This window comes from Opisthorchis viverrini, assembly GCF_000715545.1.
Source record: "Opisthorchis viverrini unplaced genomic scaffold opera_v5_14, whole genome shotgun sequence".
NCBI lineage: Eukaryota > Metazoa > Platyhelminthes > Trematoda > Opisthorchiida > Opisthorchiidae > Opisthorchis > Opisthorchis viverrini.
In genome coordinates, this window is record NW_008751670.1 from 2273474 (window position 1) to 2291566 (window position 18093).

At 41.7% G+C, this 18093-nt stretch overlaps 2 protein-coding genes across 2 annotated transcripts in view; one reads left to right on the forward strand and one right to left on the reverse strand.

Moving 5' to 3' along the window:
* Positions 1-18093, reverse strand: part of T265_01340 (hypothetical protein) — a gene marked incomplete at both ends in the record, with an annotated part of 38756 nt that overhangs the window by 15264 nt on the left and 5399 nt on the right. Inside the window, 2 exons of the mRNA XM_009165346.1 lie at positions 6947-7054; positions 10520-10671. Coding sequence (XP_009163610.1) covers positions 6947-7054; positions 10520-10671 — 260 coding nt within the window. The remainder of the gene's footprint in view (positions 1-6946; positions 7055-10519; positions 10672-18093) is intronic.
* T265_01341 (hypothetical protein) lies at positions 618-7978 on the forward strand (the record flags this gene model as incomplete). The annotated part of the gene is made up of 4 exons (XM_009165347.1): positions 618-775; positions 2616-3057; positions 5681-6141; positions 7801-7978. 4 exons carry the CDS (start codon positions 618-620, stop codon positions 7976-7978), a joined length of 1239 nt encoding a protein of 412 aa, XP_009163611.1.

An 18093-nucleotide genomic window follows, 5' to 3' on the forward strand; every position in this document is an offset into this window, starting at 1 on the left:
CAGTAATCCTCCAATCTTGACTCTTCTTATTTACATCTGTTATCTGAGCGTGATAATCCACGTTTCTCTCCATTTTCAACTCTGCTCTTTCATTGGCTAGAACCATCGCTTCCGTCTGGCTATTCACCTCATCAGTCACGTTGTCCTACTGGCCGACTTGGTCAATTCTCAAAGCAAAAGAAAGCTGTATGAATCAGTGTGAGACCAAGAGGAAGAAAAATGCCATCCCATATCAGGGATGAGGAGATGAGCAATTGAAAATGAGGGGGTAGAAAATGTTGAAGACACACATATGCTCACAGACGCTCGACATTCCTTCCGTTGGCTGAGAGATTGGGATAGTTTGTCGAAGGGGGATGAGGAAACTAGACAAACATTTCTGTAACCCACTTCAGGACGAGCTAACTCTCCTACCAGTGAAAGTTGAAGAGTGAATACCCTAGTCCATTGCTGTGTTCACAGTAGAGGTAGATGTCAGCTTAAGGGGTTGAACACAAGCAGACAAATTAGTGATCCACGATAGCAAGTAAAAACGTGTCATATTTCACTCGGCTTTGCTGAACTTCTTGAAGTATAAAAGGTTGAGTACTTATCACGATCTGTGAAGCCAGCCTCAGATGGATACAACTTCTTTGCACGCTATGGTTTTGCCCATCATTGTTCCCCCACCTTGGGTACTTTTGCATGCCTTCCGGGAAATAAAACGAAGTCAACTGGGCAGGAAGGAGGACGACTGTTCGGAAATGCACGGACCTTATCGTTCGGACTGTATTTTGTAAGTACCGTACGAATAGTTGGGTTCTTCTTGAGCAGTGTGGTTTTCTCCTCTAGTTAGGACGTCCACTGGTTCCGAACCAGGCCTTAATTCATCGATTTATTTTTCCAAGTGAATAATTAGAAGTGTTCCGATTTTTTTTAAAATAGGGTAGACTGTTTGATAGTTTTGGAGGGAGAACCAACTGATGACAACTTGGAGAAGTTCATATCAGAAGGAATCCTGGATCATGAAACTGCGACTTATAAACAATACGTTGCTCTCAGATGTGTGTAATATCAGAAATAAATGGGACTTCTGCATTGACAAACAATTGCATTTACATTCCCCAGGAAAACAGTGGATATTCTATTCTTGTGTCTATAATATTAGAAATTTTCATGGGTCTTGTATGCATAAATTTAACGCAAAACAGATGTACCCCGTCTGGCACCGATTAAGGAGTGTGACCCGTCCTGATATCAGTCCCATCATGAAAAGACCATTCTATTTTGGGGTGAGCGAATAAGCCAATAGCAGTTGTCCCCTATTTCGGTTGCATCAGTTCCGCGGAACTGATAGTTTGTATAGTCGCCTTAGTGCGGATTTCTTGGTATCAACTTCGTCCTCACTCCTATCCATAGCAGAAACAGTGCCTATTGAGAAGTAGATGTAGGATGAAGCCGTGCTTGAACGTTATCGAGTGTTTGACGCAGAAAGCAAAACAAAATGTATGTCAACCCCCGGAGGTCTGTTGACTGCTTCATATTACGTTTGAAGACTTTACAACCGGTCATTTTTCACTTCAGTGTCTAGCACACATACTAATCGCTTGAGAACCCAAAACAGTCAGATATATTAGAAGCCACGGGTTTGCTCGCGGTTCTTCTACGGATTGTCAACGGTTGTCGATTAAAGTAATGCAGCGGTTTGATGGGCCCAAAACTGTTTTTTGAAGTATTGTTTATTGGTCATACAAAAACATTTGAAATTCTGTCAACTGGTGAACCTGGAGAATGCTTAAATTTAAATCTAGATAGCTTTCAAAATCAGTTTGATTACACTCTCGATAACCTAACCGTTATCTTAGTTCGTTACTAAGCTTCTTGATATAGCTTTCCATTAACCTGTGGTGACATATTTGGTCTCCACCTGACTCTACTGGATCAGCTTACAACAAACTAAACGCCAAGGAACTCAAGATTGCAAAACTAACGTCTACCTTTTGAAGCCCTTCGATGTCATTTCAAGAGTTTTTGATAGAATCAATCAGTCGGCCTATATTCTTGAAAGTGCAACGGGGACACTTCGTGCGGTTTGCTGATTTGACCCCACTCGGATAATTTTGGTCGGTAATAGGGATGCAGTCGTCAGTCTGCAGTTTTTTAGTCTATTTTTCAGTATGATTTCCGTTCAGCAATTTGAAAAGAATGTTTTTTTAAGTCTGGAATTACTGCATCAAGTTGCCTTTAGTTAAGTCTAATAAACCCTACCGTGAGCTTTCGACGAATCTTTTCGAAGGAAGTTCAAAGTCCCCATGCAAATGAACGTCAAGTGGACTAACATTCAAATAAAATATTGCCAAAGCAGTTAATTCCGGTCTATAATATCACTGAGATTTCCATAAAAATTGCGATTGGAAATGTTAGTCACTTACTGTTTAGTAGAATGGGAGCGCCGTCAAAGAATATAAGATTTACAACTCCAGTTCAGAAAATTCAGTCAAGCTCAACTATTTGTCATCCTACGCCAATCTGTCCATTGTGTTGTGGCCTCAAAAATGCTTCATGCTGAGTAATTCAAACTGGACACTAGTGTAGGGCAGGAAACCATAACTACTGCTTTTGTCTGTTTGTTCCAGATATGAGCGGTTACCGCAAGAAAACACAGTTGCTGGCAGCGCCACTTTGCAAACAAATTTCGGCGAATTTACACTGAACTGCTTAACAGAATTGAGCAAGGCACAGTGTAGTACAGAAAAACAGTGGCATAGAGTAAGAGATGCCCACAGAACAATGGTGACTTTCCCGTCATCCGAAAGCCCTTTAAGACCTACATGCGCCACCCCGTGCAATAAGTTCTTTGAGACTCCCATGGCCGAGAAACATAACCTAGGTGATCAGCTCAACAAGTCCGATACAATCAACTCTGCCGATGGCATGCAAAGTGGTTCACATTTCAAGGGATTTGAGCGGGTGGAACGCGGATTTTGTTGTCCCTACTGCACAAAGCGCTTCACTTCGAATTCCGGCTTAAAACAACACATGCATATTCACTCCTCTTTCAAGCCTTTCACTTGTCAGGTGAGTTGGAATTTTTAACTTAGATCTCTGAATTATTAGTTATAAACAGCTAAGAGAAAGAACATTTCAAAATTTCTGTTTCATCTGTTAAATCTAGGCGGTCTCTCCGCGGAAGCAACTAGACGTTTTGGTAGTGACCCAAGGTCAACCTATTCCAAACTGATAATGTTCTGGCAGTGCTTGATTCACACGCAAGCAGCTAAGTTCAACGATTTTTGTAGGTGCTCAAACCACTCTGTAGCCGTGTAGGCGGCATGCGTAGACAAACATATATCTTGATTTCACTTCTAAAAAACATGCAATTGTTTCACAGACAGGTGTGAAATTTGTGAGCAAGGGTTTTGCTGATATTTCTGTTGATGCACGCGTTTATTTATTACCCATGCGTTCATTAATCATGAAATCTCCCCTAAACTTCATCAACTTTTAAAAACTATATTATACGTTTTTTTAAATACCGGTCCTTCGGAAACTTGTGGCGCGCACAAGTCTATTGGTGGGCGACACAGGTAAAACCTAAACTATTTGCATCACTTTGTCTAGTTGTACACAGTCGAGTATCTCGCATTTTTCAGATAATCGCGTCCCTCACATTTCGTGCTGGTCTCAGACTACATCTTACGGTCATGTGATAGCGGGCTTTTGATGAACTAAGATTTCGCGCATGTCATCATCGAATACAAAGGTGGATAACTGAGCAAATGTACAACAGATTGCACTTGGACAACTCAAGTAATCAGTCAGATTTGTCCTGAATCTTGGTGGTATTGAATCAGTTTCGAATTGTAGCCCAGTATTCTCGGTATGTTTGTTCAATCACCTATATGCTGGCCGTTATTGAATAACGTTTCTCGCCGTCAAGCACTAAGCCAAATGCCGAGGAAAATGCATATCCTGAGAACGATTTTTGCTCGCGCAACATGAAGATTGCTCTCACAAACTTACAAGACAGTCAACACTACAAGCACAGTAGGTGAAATGATCACTTAAGCATTGTACATGCAGTCTCTAGTAGCAAATTGAGTATCTCATCATAGCACGTTTTGCACTATTCTCTGGCTTTGGTTCCGCACACAGTCAAAGCTTTTCTCCGTACGGGTGAGAGGAAATGCCAACTGACCGGTTACAGACCATTGAACAGGGAAGCAAAACTCTAATCTGCATCTTAGTTACAAAAAACGACACAGATCTTCTCCCGAACGAGTCTTCCTAGAGATTCGTTGCCTCCACTCATTCGTCGGTCAAATCCAAGCAAATGTTACAAAGTGGCCCCACGAATTCCGCAACAGAATTCCCTTTTTCAGTCGACGCAAAGCGAAATTCTACGAACAACACATACTACTCGCGTGCCTCCTGATCAGTAGTATCACCGGTACACGGTATTGCGGAGTGACGGGGCTACCCACGTAACACATGCAGTAGATGTTTTGTCCAAAGAATTTCTTACGAAGAATTGAGCAGTCTTAACAGCTACGTTATGTAAGCCCGTGTCTCACTGCTATCCCTGAATTGTTTATACCAGTTTCTTGGAAAATAACTGGTTTTCGGTGGTTCCGAAGACCAGCGGTTGATCTGCCATCTGACCCTTGACGAAAATGAAACTTTGATTCTCATTACCACGTTAAGTTTCTTAAAAAGTGTCGAGAAAAACTTCACGTTCACCACACTCTCGTTTTATCGGCCGTTCTCCTGTCCTGACGCAACTACTCTGGTGAGTCCACACAGAAGAAGATGACCGCTGGACTCGGGTTTTCTCGTATTAGAACTCATCAGCAGCGCTTATCCTCTGCCGTGAACTTGAGGCATCTGATATGCGGGGCAAGTGTGTTATTATTATTCCAGCAGCGCATGATGACCCAATTCAATTATCTCGTCTGAACAGGTGATTTTGTTCGTGTTTGAGTGATGTGATTGGTTTTCTTGACCCTTCAAAGGTCAACCTATTATTAACTGTTCTGGTTTATCGAGCAACTGACGTGCCTGTCAGGACTCAGGAATCCCGTAGCTCCAGGGACGCTTCACACCTGCTGAAGAATTTCGAATTGTTGGTGGTGATGGCTGGGTTTGTAGAATTCCTCATCACTTTCATCTGAAGGAAGACAGCAAAATATAGGGGGATGTCAGGAACGCGTCCATGTACTTTTGGAGTTGAGTAACTTCTAGTCACGAGGAGTATTTCGCGGTGTGTGAACTTGTGGTGCCCCAAATGATCAGCTCTAGCACAGACTACGGTGCCTGATATGTCTAACTAATGAGCAATAGCCATATCGTGAGCTTCATTTACTTGTGAATTAAAAAGTTACAGGTCCAGTTTTCGGTTACAAGTTTCAACGTTACCTTCATTAATTCGTTTCAGAAAGGAAAGATTCGTTTTAAGCTTCCAGTGAGAATACTGATGACTATGCAGCGGCCAATGACAGAAGCAGTTGCCGAGTTTTGGTAAACCGTTTAGGCGTAATCGTTTTCAATAAAATCAGTCTTGATCTTCGTCATCGGTACTCAGACGCTATTCGCCGTCCTCTTACTTTATTTATGAATTGCCCATATTTCTACACAACTGTGTTTCACATACGCCAAACAAAAGTTAGATAACAACATCGGTCTACTATTCGATGGATTTTAGGTTTGCCACAAATCCTACACACAGTTCAGCAATCTTTGCCGCCACAAACGACTGCACAAGAGATGTCGTCAACGTATGCCCTGTTCGGAATGTGGACACGAGTTTGCTAACTCCTACTCACTACTCAAACACCAAATTCTCTGGGGATGTCGATGCAGAGCAGTACGTCGCAGAGGTGCCATGTACAGTCGTAAACGAGATGCTACACCACAGCTTGTTTCAAACCAAACTTCTGAAACCAACGCAGAGGAAGTGGTGCCCAATCTGAAGTCAGAAATGGTATCTCCAGTTTACCATGACATTTCACGTTTGCTGCATTCCAAGTTGCGCCACTATAACCGGGCAACGCACAAGAAAGAAGAATCTGCCACTGGTTACTCAGGAGAAGCTTCGCATTTACAACTGGATGAGGGAGAACTGTCGGCGATGACTTCACCGTCTACGGCCAGACTCCACTTTTCGTAAGTCAGATACATAAGACATCTTGTTTACTTTCGGACCGGCAGCGTGAATTCGTACTGCAGCACTAACTGCTGCTCAAAAAGTTGACAAACTCCAAACAAAGTTTGTGAAGGTCAGCTGGCACGTTAACGTTCACATGAATTCTGCCGTGCAGTGGAGATCAAAACAACGTAAATACTAGCTACTTTGTTGAGTAATAGATTTCTTTGGTGATTTGTTTAAATGGTAAGCAGCGCGCAGTGATCTAAGATTTCTTACACTGGCCTTCTGAAAGTGACTTGCAAGTAGCTAAACACAGTGCTGCTCAGCCATTTGTGGTCAAACTGTTGGGTGTTGGACTACTGGCTGGAAATTCACGGATTCTAATCTCTCCCAGTTTCGCGAAATTCGCACTGCTGATGATTCACACTAAAGAGGACGCGGCTTTTTAGCTTTTTTGGACTGGTTACATTGAAAGGAAATTTCAATTTAAAACCCACAATCTACCTAGTAACCCACACATTTGAATGCTCAACTGAGATTGAATACAAAAGAGGGAGAACAGATGGCCTGGTAGCATGCGCTTTCCGAGATTCCCTACGACTATGCAGTTACTCGTGTCTTCTAGTCTAAAAGTAGCACCTTCCAAACCATTTGAATGATTGTCAAATGTTTTATACCTAATGGTGCAAAGTATCTTCGGAATATATCGTAGGCTTCAGATGAATTTACCACAGGAGTAAAACTGCCAAATCCGATCAACTGGCCCCGATAAATTTTAACGACATGGTAGTTAATAGCATGTAGCAAGAATCAAGTACAAACCGCAGCACATCCTTGGGAATCTCGGTTGAATTCAAAATGGATAGAATATTTACACAAAAATCTCTCGGCCAAATGTTCCAGTAGATCATCTTCCGTGACAAAATCCGTCTGAAAAAATTAGTACCAGAGAGGAATGATCGATTCTTTTGAGAATTCCTCATTAGGCTCGTGGGTGATCTGTTAGTTACCAGACTTATAAGGCATGGGTGTTGCTTCTAAGTTCAGGATATGCTTTGTCGTAAGTTAAGTGGGTAGCCAGTCGGACTAGGTTAACCGTTGGGATTTAAATGCTGAGGTTTGCTGATTAGCGTCAGATATAAGGGATTTACGAACCCTAGTCCTTTTCACTGTTCATTTCTAACTTTACCCTTTAGTTACATCCTAACGTGATGGTGTACGTTTGATATCTGAGTGTCTCAGCGTTTGAGTGCTTTCTTGTTTGAGGAACTTGGGGTAGTTTGTTCACCGTGATTCAACCAATAGTTTTGCACATACGTACTTACTTACTACTTACTAAAAGTATAGAAATATTCTGAACATAAGTGCAGATGACCATTATTATAATGAGTTTAACTGAGGCTATAGCCGAAACCAACGAAAATAGTTTCATACCTTCTGTAGAGAAATCCTGAACAGTCATGATGTGGATCACCGCAAGTTCTGATCACACAAAAGCCTCAAAGTAAATGGTTTAGAAACATCAAGAATAATTATTTGAAGGACACTTCTATGTTGCACGTTGATGGTCTCACAGCACTTCACATCATTTCTAGTTTTACTAGGTTCACTAGTCTCTAGTTTTGATATTTTCGACGGAAAACGTTGAGACTATTCATCAAAATTATGGTAGCCAGTTCATTGGGAAGTCCAGCTGTAACACTCTATCCATGTCTAGCTGCCATGCCACCTGAAAGAAACACGAGGGCTGAGATACTGTCAGATTGCCCAAGCCTAGACAGGAGAGTTCTAGAGGCAGAGGTCGGATTCGAACCACGGACCTTCTGGTCAGTAAATTCGCGTTCTAACCACTGAGCCATCTCGCTAGTTCATTGGAGTGTAAACAGTATGATTACTGAATAGTATCAGGTCAACTTCAACTGATGGTGTAGGGCGTTCATGCGCCGAAGAATATATGCCCTTCGGTTTAAATAGTCCAGCGATTTCACTCGTTTCAAAAAGATCGCAAATTTTACTCTATTGTTTTTACAGTAAAAGATATTTTTGGGCTTTTACGCCATAGTCTCAACCATAAGGTATCTGGGATTGTATTATGTCGTCGAGGAGCACGAATTTCTTTGAGCATCACTCATTCTTTCTATAAACATCTCCACTTTGAGATTCAACTCGATGAATCCTCTTATCACTTAAACTTGGGCTCCATATTTTACCATGATAACCGGAATACAACGTTGTTCTAAAAAAAATAAGCTGCCAAAACGGCAATAGTTCGCTCAAGCATACGGATTAGTTCTTCTAATAAGTTCTTTTACAGCGATGTGGACCAGCTTTTAGAAATCATCAATCAGACCAGTAGCCCTGTTGGCACTGCTGCAGTGTGAACACTGAACTTGGCTTGTGACCGGCAAAGCATCACTCATTTTCTGATACTTTGATGTATTATGGTATATACTCACTAGTCTAACAATTACTGGGGGCCGTCAACTAACCTTGATTCTTGGTCAGACAGTGTCAGCTCAAAGCGCAAGCGGCTTAAATGGCCAACAAGGTTAAAACTACGAATTTCGAGCTCACATGTCGATTTAAGCAGAGTGGTCCCTGTGACCCATACGCTTTGTTTCTGATAGCACAACCTCGAACAAAGAAGGAACTACAGGTGTACATCGGTTGATCCAAGGAAGGCAATCCAATATCCAACATGACCTCTAGAGTTTCTCCGACGTTTACCGTTAATGTGCTCATCTGGACTACTCGAACGATAGTCTTGGTCCCACCTAACCTGTGACGATTCGCGTCGTGAATTGCATTAAGTCATTTAGAAGACTTCTTTTTTTTCTCAGAATTCTTTGCCATTTGAATTTCAGAAGAACCTAAATCTGATTAGATGTTTGTTGTGAACTAACACCAAGCGCTCAGACTTAGCAAATTTCTCCGCAGACTCAAATCGTTTTTAAAATCATCGAAAATGGATGTTCAGATTTCCCCCAGTAAATGCAAAGGCTTCTATGGGTGCAGCAAATTATTCGAAAGGGCTTATCATGTCGGTTGAAATATGGGTTGACGATTAACGAACCACACTCTATTGCAAGCAAATTTGGTTTTGCGACAGACTATTCTGAAAGCCTGCTTAATTTGTCGTTTATGATGTTTTTAAGCAACTGAGTGTGCTGCACCAGGCCGTTTCATGTTTCAATTGCTGCAATATTCGAGATATGGTAACACACTACGCATAAGAATGCTGAAAATTCTTCGACAGCCCATGACCGGTTTCGCCCTTCTTGGTGCTCATCAGGTAGGTGCAATCCCCGCGTTTCCGTCAACTTTATGTCCTACTTGAACGCAAACCGCACGAACTTAGCGAACTACACTCAGTCGCAAATAAATTTGGTTTTGCGGGAGACTCACCTGGGACCCAACTGAATGTCTCATCGAGTGACGAGATTTCCCAGCCTTTATAGTGCACATCATGTTTAGTTGGTTTGAAAGCTGCAAATAGATCCAGCTAACGTTCGTATTTTCTCAGAAGGTTTGCGGATTCTTGGGCGTCAGTCTCTACGTGATTTTGCTTAGCCCATTTAGCTGAGCCTTGATTTGTGCCAAACATTTGTTTGATGGAGTAATACTGCTTGTTATATTTACTTGTCATCCTATTGTGATGTTACGACACACTGCTAGTTGAGTCCGGGGTCAGAAGAAAATCCAGCCTATTAGATTGCAGGTTCAGTTACCACCGAGTTTGACCATACCAAATAATATTACTTCCGAGAAATTCTAGTGGAGACACTGTGGTTGTACAAGCATTTTGTGCAGTATAAATTTTCCGGCAGTTTTTGTTAGAACTCATTAGTGTGAAAGCAACTTATTTATTTTCTTTGTTACTGCGCACACTGGAAACTTTGTGAAAATGTCCCCTTACATTTAAGTTTTGAAGACTGTGTTTCAAGTTAGGAGGTTGCCGAGAAAAGAGTGCATTAGACAGACGTGGAATTTCACTATCACCGAATAGCTTGTCAGCATTGTAGCTATTAGATATCTGATTTTCAAACCTGAATATTTGCTCCTAGGTCGTTTAGTAGTCCAAACTTACACTTCAACTTAACACTATTGAGAGCTTGTTACTCATTTTCTGTTCAATAGGTTTCCCGAGATGTGGGGCTCATTTCGAGCATCTCAACTAGGAGAACTGAATGATGGATCTCATTTTGGCGTCGCGAACATAAACGATAGATACCCGATGAACTTGTCTTGTCGTCGTGAAAACGGTGACACGGCCTCCACTGATTCGGCCGCTAACATAAGCCTCAACACGCGCAATAAATCTAATGCGTCGATCCAAAAAGCTGCCCATCGGAAGTTTACAAACAATCATTTGTCTTCAAGTCCATCCCTGCTCACCGGGTTCATGCCACTGTTGAGTAACATGGAGGTTGAAACGACATACCCAGTCGAACGGGGATCTTCCTTTCTGCAGCGTTCCACACCACCTGAATCCACAACTTCTGTGTCCATGGGATACAAATACACAAGACTTCTTTCAGCGACCGTCTCTAAAACAGCGAGGAAGTGTATTTTACACAGGGAACGAGAAAACATTGGTAACGATATTATCGGTAGAAATGAAATGGTTCTAACTACGAGACAGATCACACCCTGCGATCTGTATAAACCACCGGATTTTTCAAGTAACCTGACAACTGTCCGCAGTGGATCAGAACACCCTGATCATGGTTTCGTCTGTCGTGTATGTCACAAAAGCTTTCCGAGGGCAGCAAATCTAAACCGACACCTGCGGACACACACAGGTGAACAACCTTACCATTGCCCACACTGTGAACGTTCATTCAGCATATCCTCAAACATGCAACGTCACGTGAGGAATATTCACAATCGAACAACCGAGAGTCTTCAGTTATGACCGCATTTTCTGGACAAAACATGTGCTGTATTCTCCTGAGAAGTTTTCAGCAGTTATCTCCGATTCTTTCGTCTTCCACCTATAAATTAAACCATTAAGTTTCCATTGTATCACCTCTTATTTTGAAATATGTACCAATGAATCGCCTACCTCGACTCTACAGTCAGGTTCACCTGACATCGCATGTGTAACCTCGAATGCTGTTGCAACGCCGCGCACATTTCCAAAAAAGTGAATAACATTCATGCCAAACGAGCTGGGGCTATTACTTCTGTTCTTTGTTTTCTTTCTGTACACTTATTTATGTGTCCTTGTTTTCTTCCTTTGAAGACTTCATCTTTGAGTCCCGTATAGTTGACATCAGTGTTTCTACAGGTAGTCAAATGTTTCTCGGAAACCGATTATTAATAATGTTTGATCATAATGTCCGTTGATTGTCGATGTCAAACTGGACGTTTTTAGCAATCTTGCTAGGTGTGATCCCTTAAGACAGCACTGTAAATCAGCATTTCATTGTTTGAATTTAGTCTGATATGTGCTGATTTTCGATTACACAGCTGGTGATTGATCATCTGTAGATGTTGAGTGATCTCTTGCATTCAATGTCTGTCAGCACGAAGTCTACCTTTGGGGTTCATTTCTTTGGTGGTAAGATGCGGAAATGCGGAAATTTTTATCGCGGAAGGGGGGCTAATTTGGGCTGAAAAGCCGATAAGTACTGTGCAGTTAGGGGATCATCGTCAGTGCACTTAGCAAGAAACTCCACAAGATCGCTCGTGACCTGATGTTTATGTGTTCAGTCTGTCAGCCTGGATGTCGTGGGCTCTATACTCCCTTGGTTTTCGTGAACTCCACACTGCTGCGGACTTTTACTAAGCTTGAATCAACCGCACAGGGCTTCTCAGATTTCAACGTAGGTCGTCTTCACCTATGGGACGAAATCCTCGTTGAAGAGACTGAACACAAACAAGAGTCAAGATTTCACTGAGAAGAATGTTTTGACTGTTGAGACCCTGAACAAACCTTGCAGATAGTTTATCCCCTCAGTGAATGGTTTAGCTGCACTAAAGTGTGAATTTTATATGCACGTGGGAAAAGAAGCACTCAAGTGACTCAATTGGAATCTGAGTGAACCTTTTACTTAGATACCAAGTTAGATGGAATCCCCCGAGATCCATTTTAAGATAGGATCTTATCACAAAAACTGTAATCCAGACTGAAATTTGAAAGGAGGTGGCTGTATCATTATGAAAAACGAGTTAATGAGGGAAAGTTAGCCATAAATTCGTCCCAGTATGACAGCTGTCCACAAGATAAGTGTTACACTTAACTCCGTTAATCCTTCTTCGATAGTAGTCCTTCAGTAGGCCTCCGAACAGACGTTACCAACTAGGACAACTTCCCTCCGGTCGTGTAGGATGTTTTCCAAAACTTGGAGGCGTCGCTCTTTGTCCCCACCGAAGACTAATCTACATGTCCCGTAGGCGTCACATCACCTGCAAACCAAAACAAAAAGTGTAAAATTCCCTCACTGGCTTTTTTTGAAGATGGATTATAAGGTTTCTAACCCGTGTCCTCAGCACTGTAGTACAGGCAGTACTTCTCTTGTCATGGTTCAGTTATTCTACTGAGTTCATATTAAAGAAGGGAAGCACTGGACTTGAGCTTCTCTCGAATTAGAACTTGACCGTAACAGGTCTTGAACCCCGAATGTCTGATATTCAAGGTTAGCGTATTACTGGCACTCAGCAAGCGCATTTTAGACGCAAATGAATTGTCACGTCTGAACAGTTGATTGCGTTCAAGTTTCAGTGATGTAATTGGCTTTAACGGCGCCCCGAACGATGACCTAGTGACTGTCGTGGTTGAATCAGTCGATTAACGCACCTTTCAGGACTTCCTAGTCAGGTAGAGCCTTGGAGGCTTGAAACCTACTGGACAGTTTTAAGTGGTCGTAGGTGGTTTCTAATAATTGGAACAAAATTGAAATTGCGTTTTTTTTCTGGGTACTACCATATGATTATCCCGTGTATAGCCTCTGTCAAGTATAGTTTCTTTCTCGGCAGAGATCACTTTTGGTTAGCTCCTTGATATTCGCCTTAGGGCCGATGTCTACCCGCCTATGTTCTCATTCATCTTGTTCACTCTCTTCATGCGGTTTCTGTAGAGGTACGTAAGTGGGATCAGGTTACCATCGGCAGAGGAAATTGTCTAACGTTTCGTTTAAACCAAAGTATCAGAGGTATTCTCAAAGAATGACCACTATTTCGGGCCGTCCTCCACTAACCAAGAAATTCCTAAAGTAATTCTCACAAAAGCGGTGTTTATTCATTTACATCTTTGTAATGTACTACTCATAAGGTTGCTGAAAATCCATCGACAGCCCACGACCGGTTTCGCCCTTCTTGGGGCTCATCAGGTAGGCGCAGTCCCCGGGTTCCCGTCAGCCTTATGTTCTACTTGTAACCAAATTGCACGAAATTAGCGAATATGCACTCATTTGCACACTCTCTCGAAAGAACCAAATTAGTTTGCAAATGAGTGTATATTCGGAGTTTATTCAGTCATTTCGTAAACCCAGCCCCCAGGACACGTCATTTGTGTTATTTTCAAAGTTTATTTCTTCATGTGAATGATATTTTTAAGGATACTCTCCTCAGGAAATTAGTTCATTGAACAACAGTAAACTACGGACCTCAAAGTTGATTTTCGTAATGAATCGTGGAAGCTACAAATGTCTCGTCTTTATCGACATACACCAACATACTGTCTTTACATACGCGATTTTACGAGGTTTTACTCACAACTAGCAAATTGAAAACCAGTAGTATGTTCAACTCAAAACTGTTAAGTATCCACAGTATACAGGGTGTCATGTTTCTTTTGCCTAACTCAATCATTTTTGTACAGAAAACTTCGAAAAAGACATTAAGGCTTTCTGAATAGACAGCGATCCGAGATCAGTGCTAGGGTTGAAGAAAACTTTCAAGCCAGTGATTTTTATACGCACAAACTTTGGTCGTTGGCTTGTTCGCTGAGCTGGGCAATTCGGTTGTGCCAACCACTAACCCACCGCTACGCACAACTACGCACTGATGATGTCACCTCGATTGGTGATGAAACGTTTGCAACCAAATTTCCCAGCTCAGCGAACAAGCCAACGACCATCTATGCTACCTGAGCTACCGACATTCTCCTCTACAGAAAACACACAAACTTTGTTTTCTAAGCTTAACCAGCATTGTCCCGTTGAATACTACCATGCAGGTGCCTTCCTTGTGTGAACAAATAATGAGTGGCCAACAGAAATAAATCTGTTGACCGGTGGTGTCTTGCGGCCTGTGATCACAAGAAGAGTGAAGTATTCTGTTTTGGATATGTACTTAAAAGTACTTTGAAATGGACCACTGTCTCCTGGTTACTATGCGGACAACTGGTAAGGTGGTGACAGAAAGTCCTGTAGTGGCAAAACCTAATGAGTTATTCGTAGGTATGCTACCGGAAAATTATGTCCTACAGTGATTCCTGGTTTCCATGTAGAATTAAGAATTTAGAATCTTTCAAACTTACACTTAAGTGATAATTTTTTCGGAACTGAACTGCTGGTATTCCCCCGATTTTTAGGCAAAATATTTGTTAATCCTATTGATTAACAACAATGCGTAGTACCCGACAATCTACTTGCAATGCATTTTTGATATCCGTGGAGAAAATTCTGATAACTAGTCATATGAAGCTCTGTTAATTTATGTGTGAACTTTGCTCGAAATTTGTATATTGCGCTGCATTAATTTCCTGCTTCCAGTCCTCTATTTTCCGCCACTGAAAAGCCGAAACTAACTAACTTGTAAATTTTTACCTCACCATATGATTTCCTCCTCTGTTGACAACGAAAGTAACTGGGCAGAAAGTATGTTTTGGGAAGCTGTAAAAATGCTTTGTCGTGTTGCACCAATCTAACTGACTCTACCTACGGATGAGTGAATTCATTTGGCGAATGAGTTTTTATGATTGATTTTGCCCCGTTTTTCCCCCGAATTGTCTAACCACCACGTGTGATCAGCCAGGGGAGAAGTGGTTATTCAACCATTAGGAGCTGACATCGAGAATGCAATAAAACGCCTCAAGTGGCTGAGTCGCTCTTGCTTCTCCGGTTTTAAATGGATATAGGATGACTTGGAAACTAAGCGAAGTTGGAAGCACAAAAGTGGTGGAGAATAAAACGTCTTGCTTGGTTTCTATGATATGTTGAAGAGGTCTACTGACGCCATATCAAATGCCGGAAAGGCGAAGACACTACCACAGATTAATTAACAGTTTGCTGCTCTCTCGTAACAATTAATTATTCATCAAAACTTCATAAGAATCCCGAGAAAACTAAAGTGACATACTAATTTTACCACGTCATAAAGTCTTCATCCTGATTCTGCTGAAATAAACGTTCTAGGGTTAGAATTTCAAGTCTGTAATCAAGTTTATCTGGCTTTTCTTGATTCCGATTAACTTTGGGAGTGAAAAATTATACGGCATAAACTTTGTCAGTTGGGCGGGAGGCAAAATTTATCAATAATTTCTCCTATTTTCATTCACTTGAAAATTGGTGTAGACAGTTGAAAAACACTCATTGATGTTACCATCTTTTGCTTGGTTTTAAAATCTTCTGCACAGGACGGCTTTGGATAAGCTGGGAAACTTTTTTATAAAAGAGACTACTCACAAGGCTGCTGGAAACTCTTCGACAGTCCACGGCCGCTTTCACCCTTCTTGGGGTTCATCAGGTAGGCGCAGTCCCCGAGTTTCCGTCAACCTTATGTTCTACTTGAACTCAAATTGGACTGTTTTAGAGAAATACACTCATTCGCGAATCAATTTGGCTTTCACGATAGACTCAATTGAACCTCTCGTTTATGGTATTCTACAACTGAATGTGCTGCACACAGGCCTCCTCATGATTCAGTTGGCACGATATTCGAGATATTGCAGTATGTTTTCATAAAGGAAACTACCGACAAAGTTGCTGAAAACTATCTGACAATATCACCTGAAATTTTCATGGTCGTCTTAGATTGACTGGTTTTTGCGAAACTTTGTCACATGGTTGACCTTCATCTCAGCTGCGGTGAAAGACATACGCGCCTCCCCAACTCCAATAGAAGGAACTTGGGTGTGTGGTTCTTTTTCGTAAGCAAGAGTTCTTCAAATCATCTTTTATATGTTTCGAGAGCAAGTTTAGAGAAGTGATGTGGCCATCATAAACGAGAGATTCAGCCAGGTTCCAGGTGAGTCCATTGTCACAATCAAAGTGGTGTGCAAATGAGTGTGTTTCGTTAATTTCGTGCAATTTGAGTTCAATTGGAATATAAGGTTACCGGAATCTCGGGGACGGTGCCTGGCTGATGAGCTTCAAGAAGGGCAAAACCGGTCGTGGGCTGTCGAACAGTTTTCAACAACCTTGTGAGTAGTTTCCTTTATGAAAATATACTGCGATGTCTCGAATGTCATGCCAACCAAATCATGAGGTGGCCTGTGTGCAGCACATTCAGTTGTAGAATATCATAAAAGAGAGGTTCATTTGATTGTCTCGTGAAAGCCAAACTGATTTTCAAATGAGCGCATTTCTCGAAATATCCGCTAGTAGACCTTTTGTAGAGGCATAATCATCGAATGGTTGTTCTTCCGCAAATCTGTGCAACCCATTTTCTGCTTCAAAGCTTGATGCCCACAGAAACAGGAGAGTGAATTAAATAAATTTAAGCAATTTGGATTCATTTGAATTCGAACACGGAGCTCGGAGCTCATCAACTAACACAAGAGATGCCAAGCAACGAATAGAAATGCGGGTAGTTTTCTTGCAGCATGCATTGATCACGTAACTATTAGATTGGGAGAAAGACTATTTTATACAGGATAATGGCTGATTACTTATTTTAGCAGTCCTCAGCGAGCTTCCTCGTAACATAGAAACATGATTAACTGGAGAGCCACTGTTGATAAACCAAACAGCATGCTAACAATAGCTCACTAACACCAAGCACATCTTTTATACCCTGAGCTCTGGTAGCATATTCTTTTTCCAGCCTTAAGTTTAAGGTACAATGAATACACTCTGAAGGGAGAGCAACAATATGTGTATTAGTCTTCGTGGATATGTCCTCGAGGTCAATGTGGTAGAGATTGGCGGGCACTCTACAATTCGTAACTGTACCGACATTTGCATCTGGAGGTACGCCATAGTCGATATGGACTAAATACGATGCTCGATGTTCTGTTTTACAGGTTCGACATCAAAAATAGATGAGATTTTTGTTATGTGCACCCAGTCAGTGTCGAAAACTAAAATTTCCAGTCGTCACGGATTCAACAACTCTGACGAAACAGTTTTCATGAGTTGAACACCTTCCATTCTGACTGAGATGCCTCCTTTTTATAGGATTTTTCTTTGTGAGATGCAGCAACATCACCGTTGTTTTGTTCTGCGATTTCCATAGCTTTCTCCACAGTGAACATGTAGTCGATTACAGAGTTGGGAGCAGACTTTATCTGGACACTGAAGATGACCTGAATGCTTCAAGTTACCTGCCCCCGGGGCTGAAACTTGTGTGGGGAATAAAAGTGGACTGTGATGTCAGCGTTCACCTGGTCGCATACTTTGGTTGTGTATAGATACTCAGCCTGTTGTAACCATTTTAGTTAACAGAAAACTGTGACAACAACTGGCTCTTTACCATACGAGTTACTAGTTATGGGGTCAATGCGAACTACCAGATAATGAACCGGTTTTTCATATATTTAGCGCTATCCGGGTAAAAAGAGCCACCAAATGTTGATAGTTGGAGATTAACGTGTGCATTTGATCACTTAACTGTGCGAGAGTAAGAGTTCTAAAGCCAGTTGGGAATAACTTTTTCTCCTATAATATTTTCCAGATAAACGTTCGTCATTGCCGTGCGACTTTTACTCTATAAAATGACCGAAGAAGTGTTTAGCTCAGATGAATGTTTTTCATTCCCTTCGGCTAATTGTTCTAGGCCAGCAGGTTTATTGATCGAGTTCT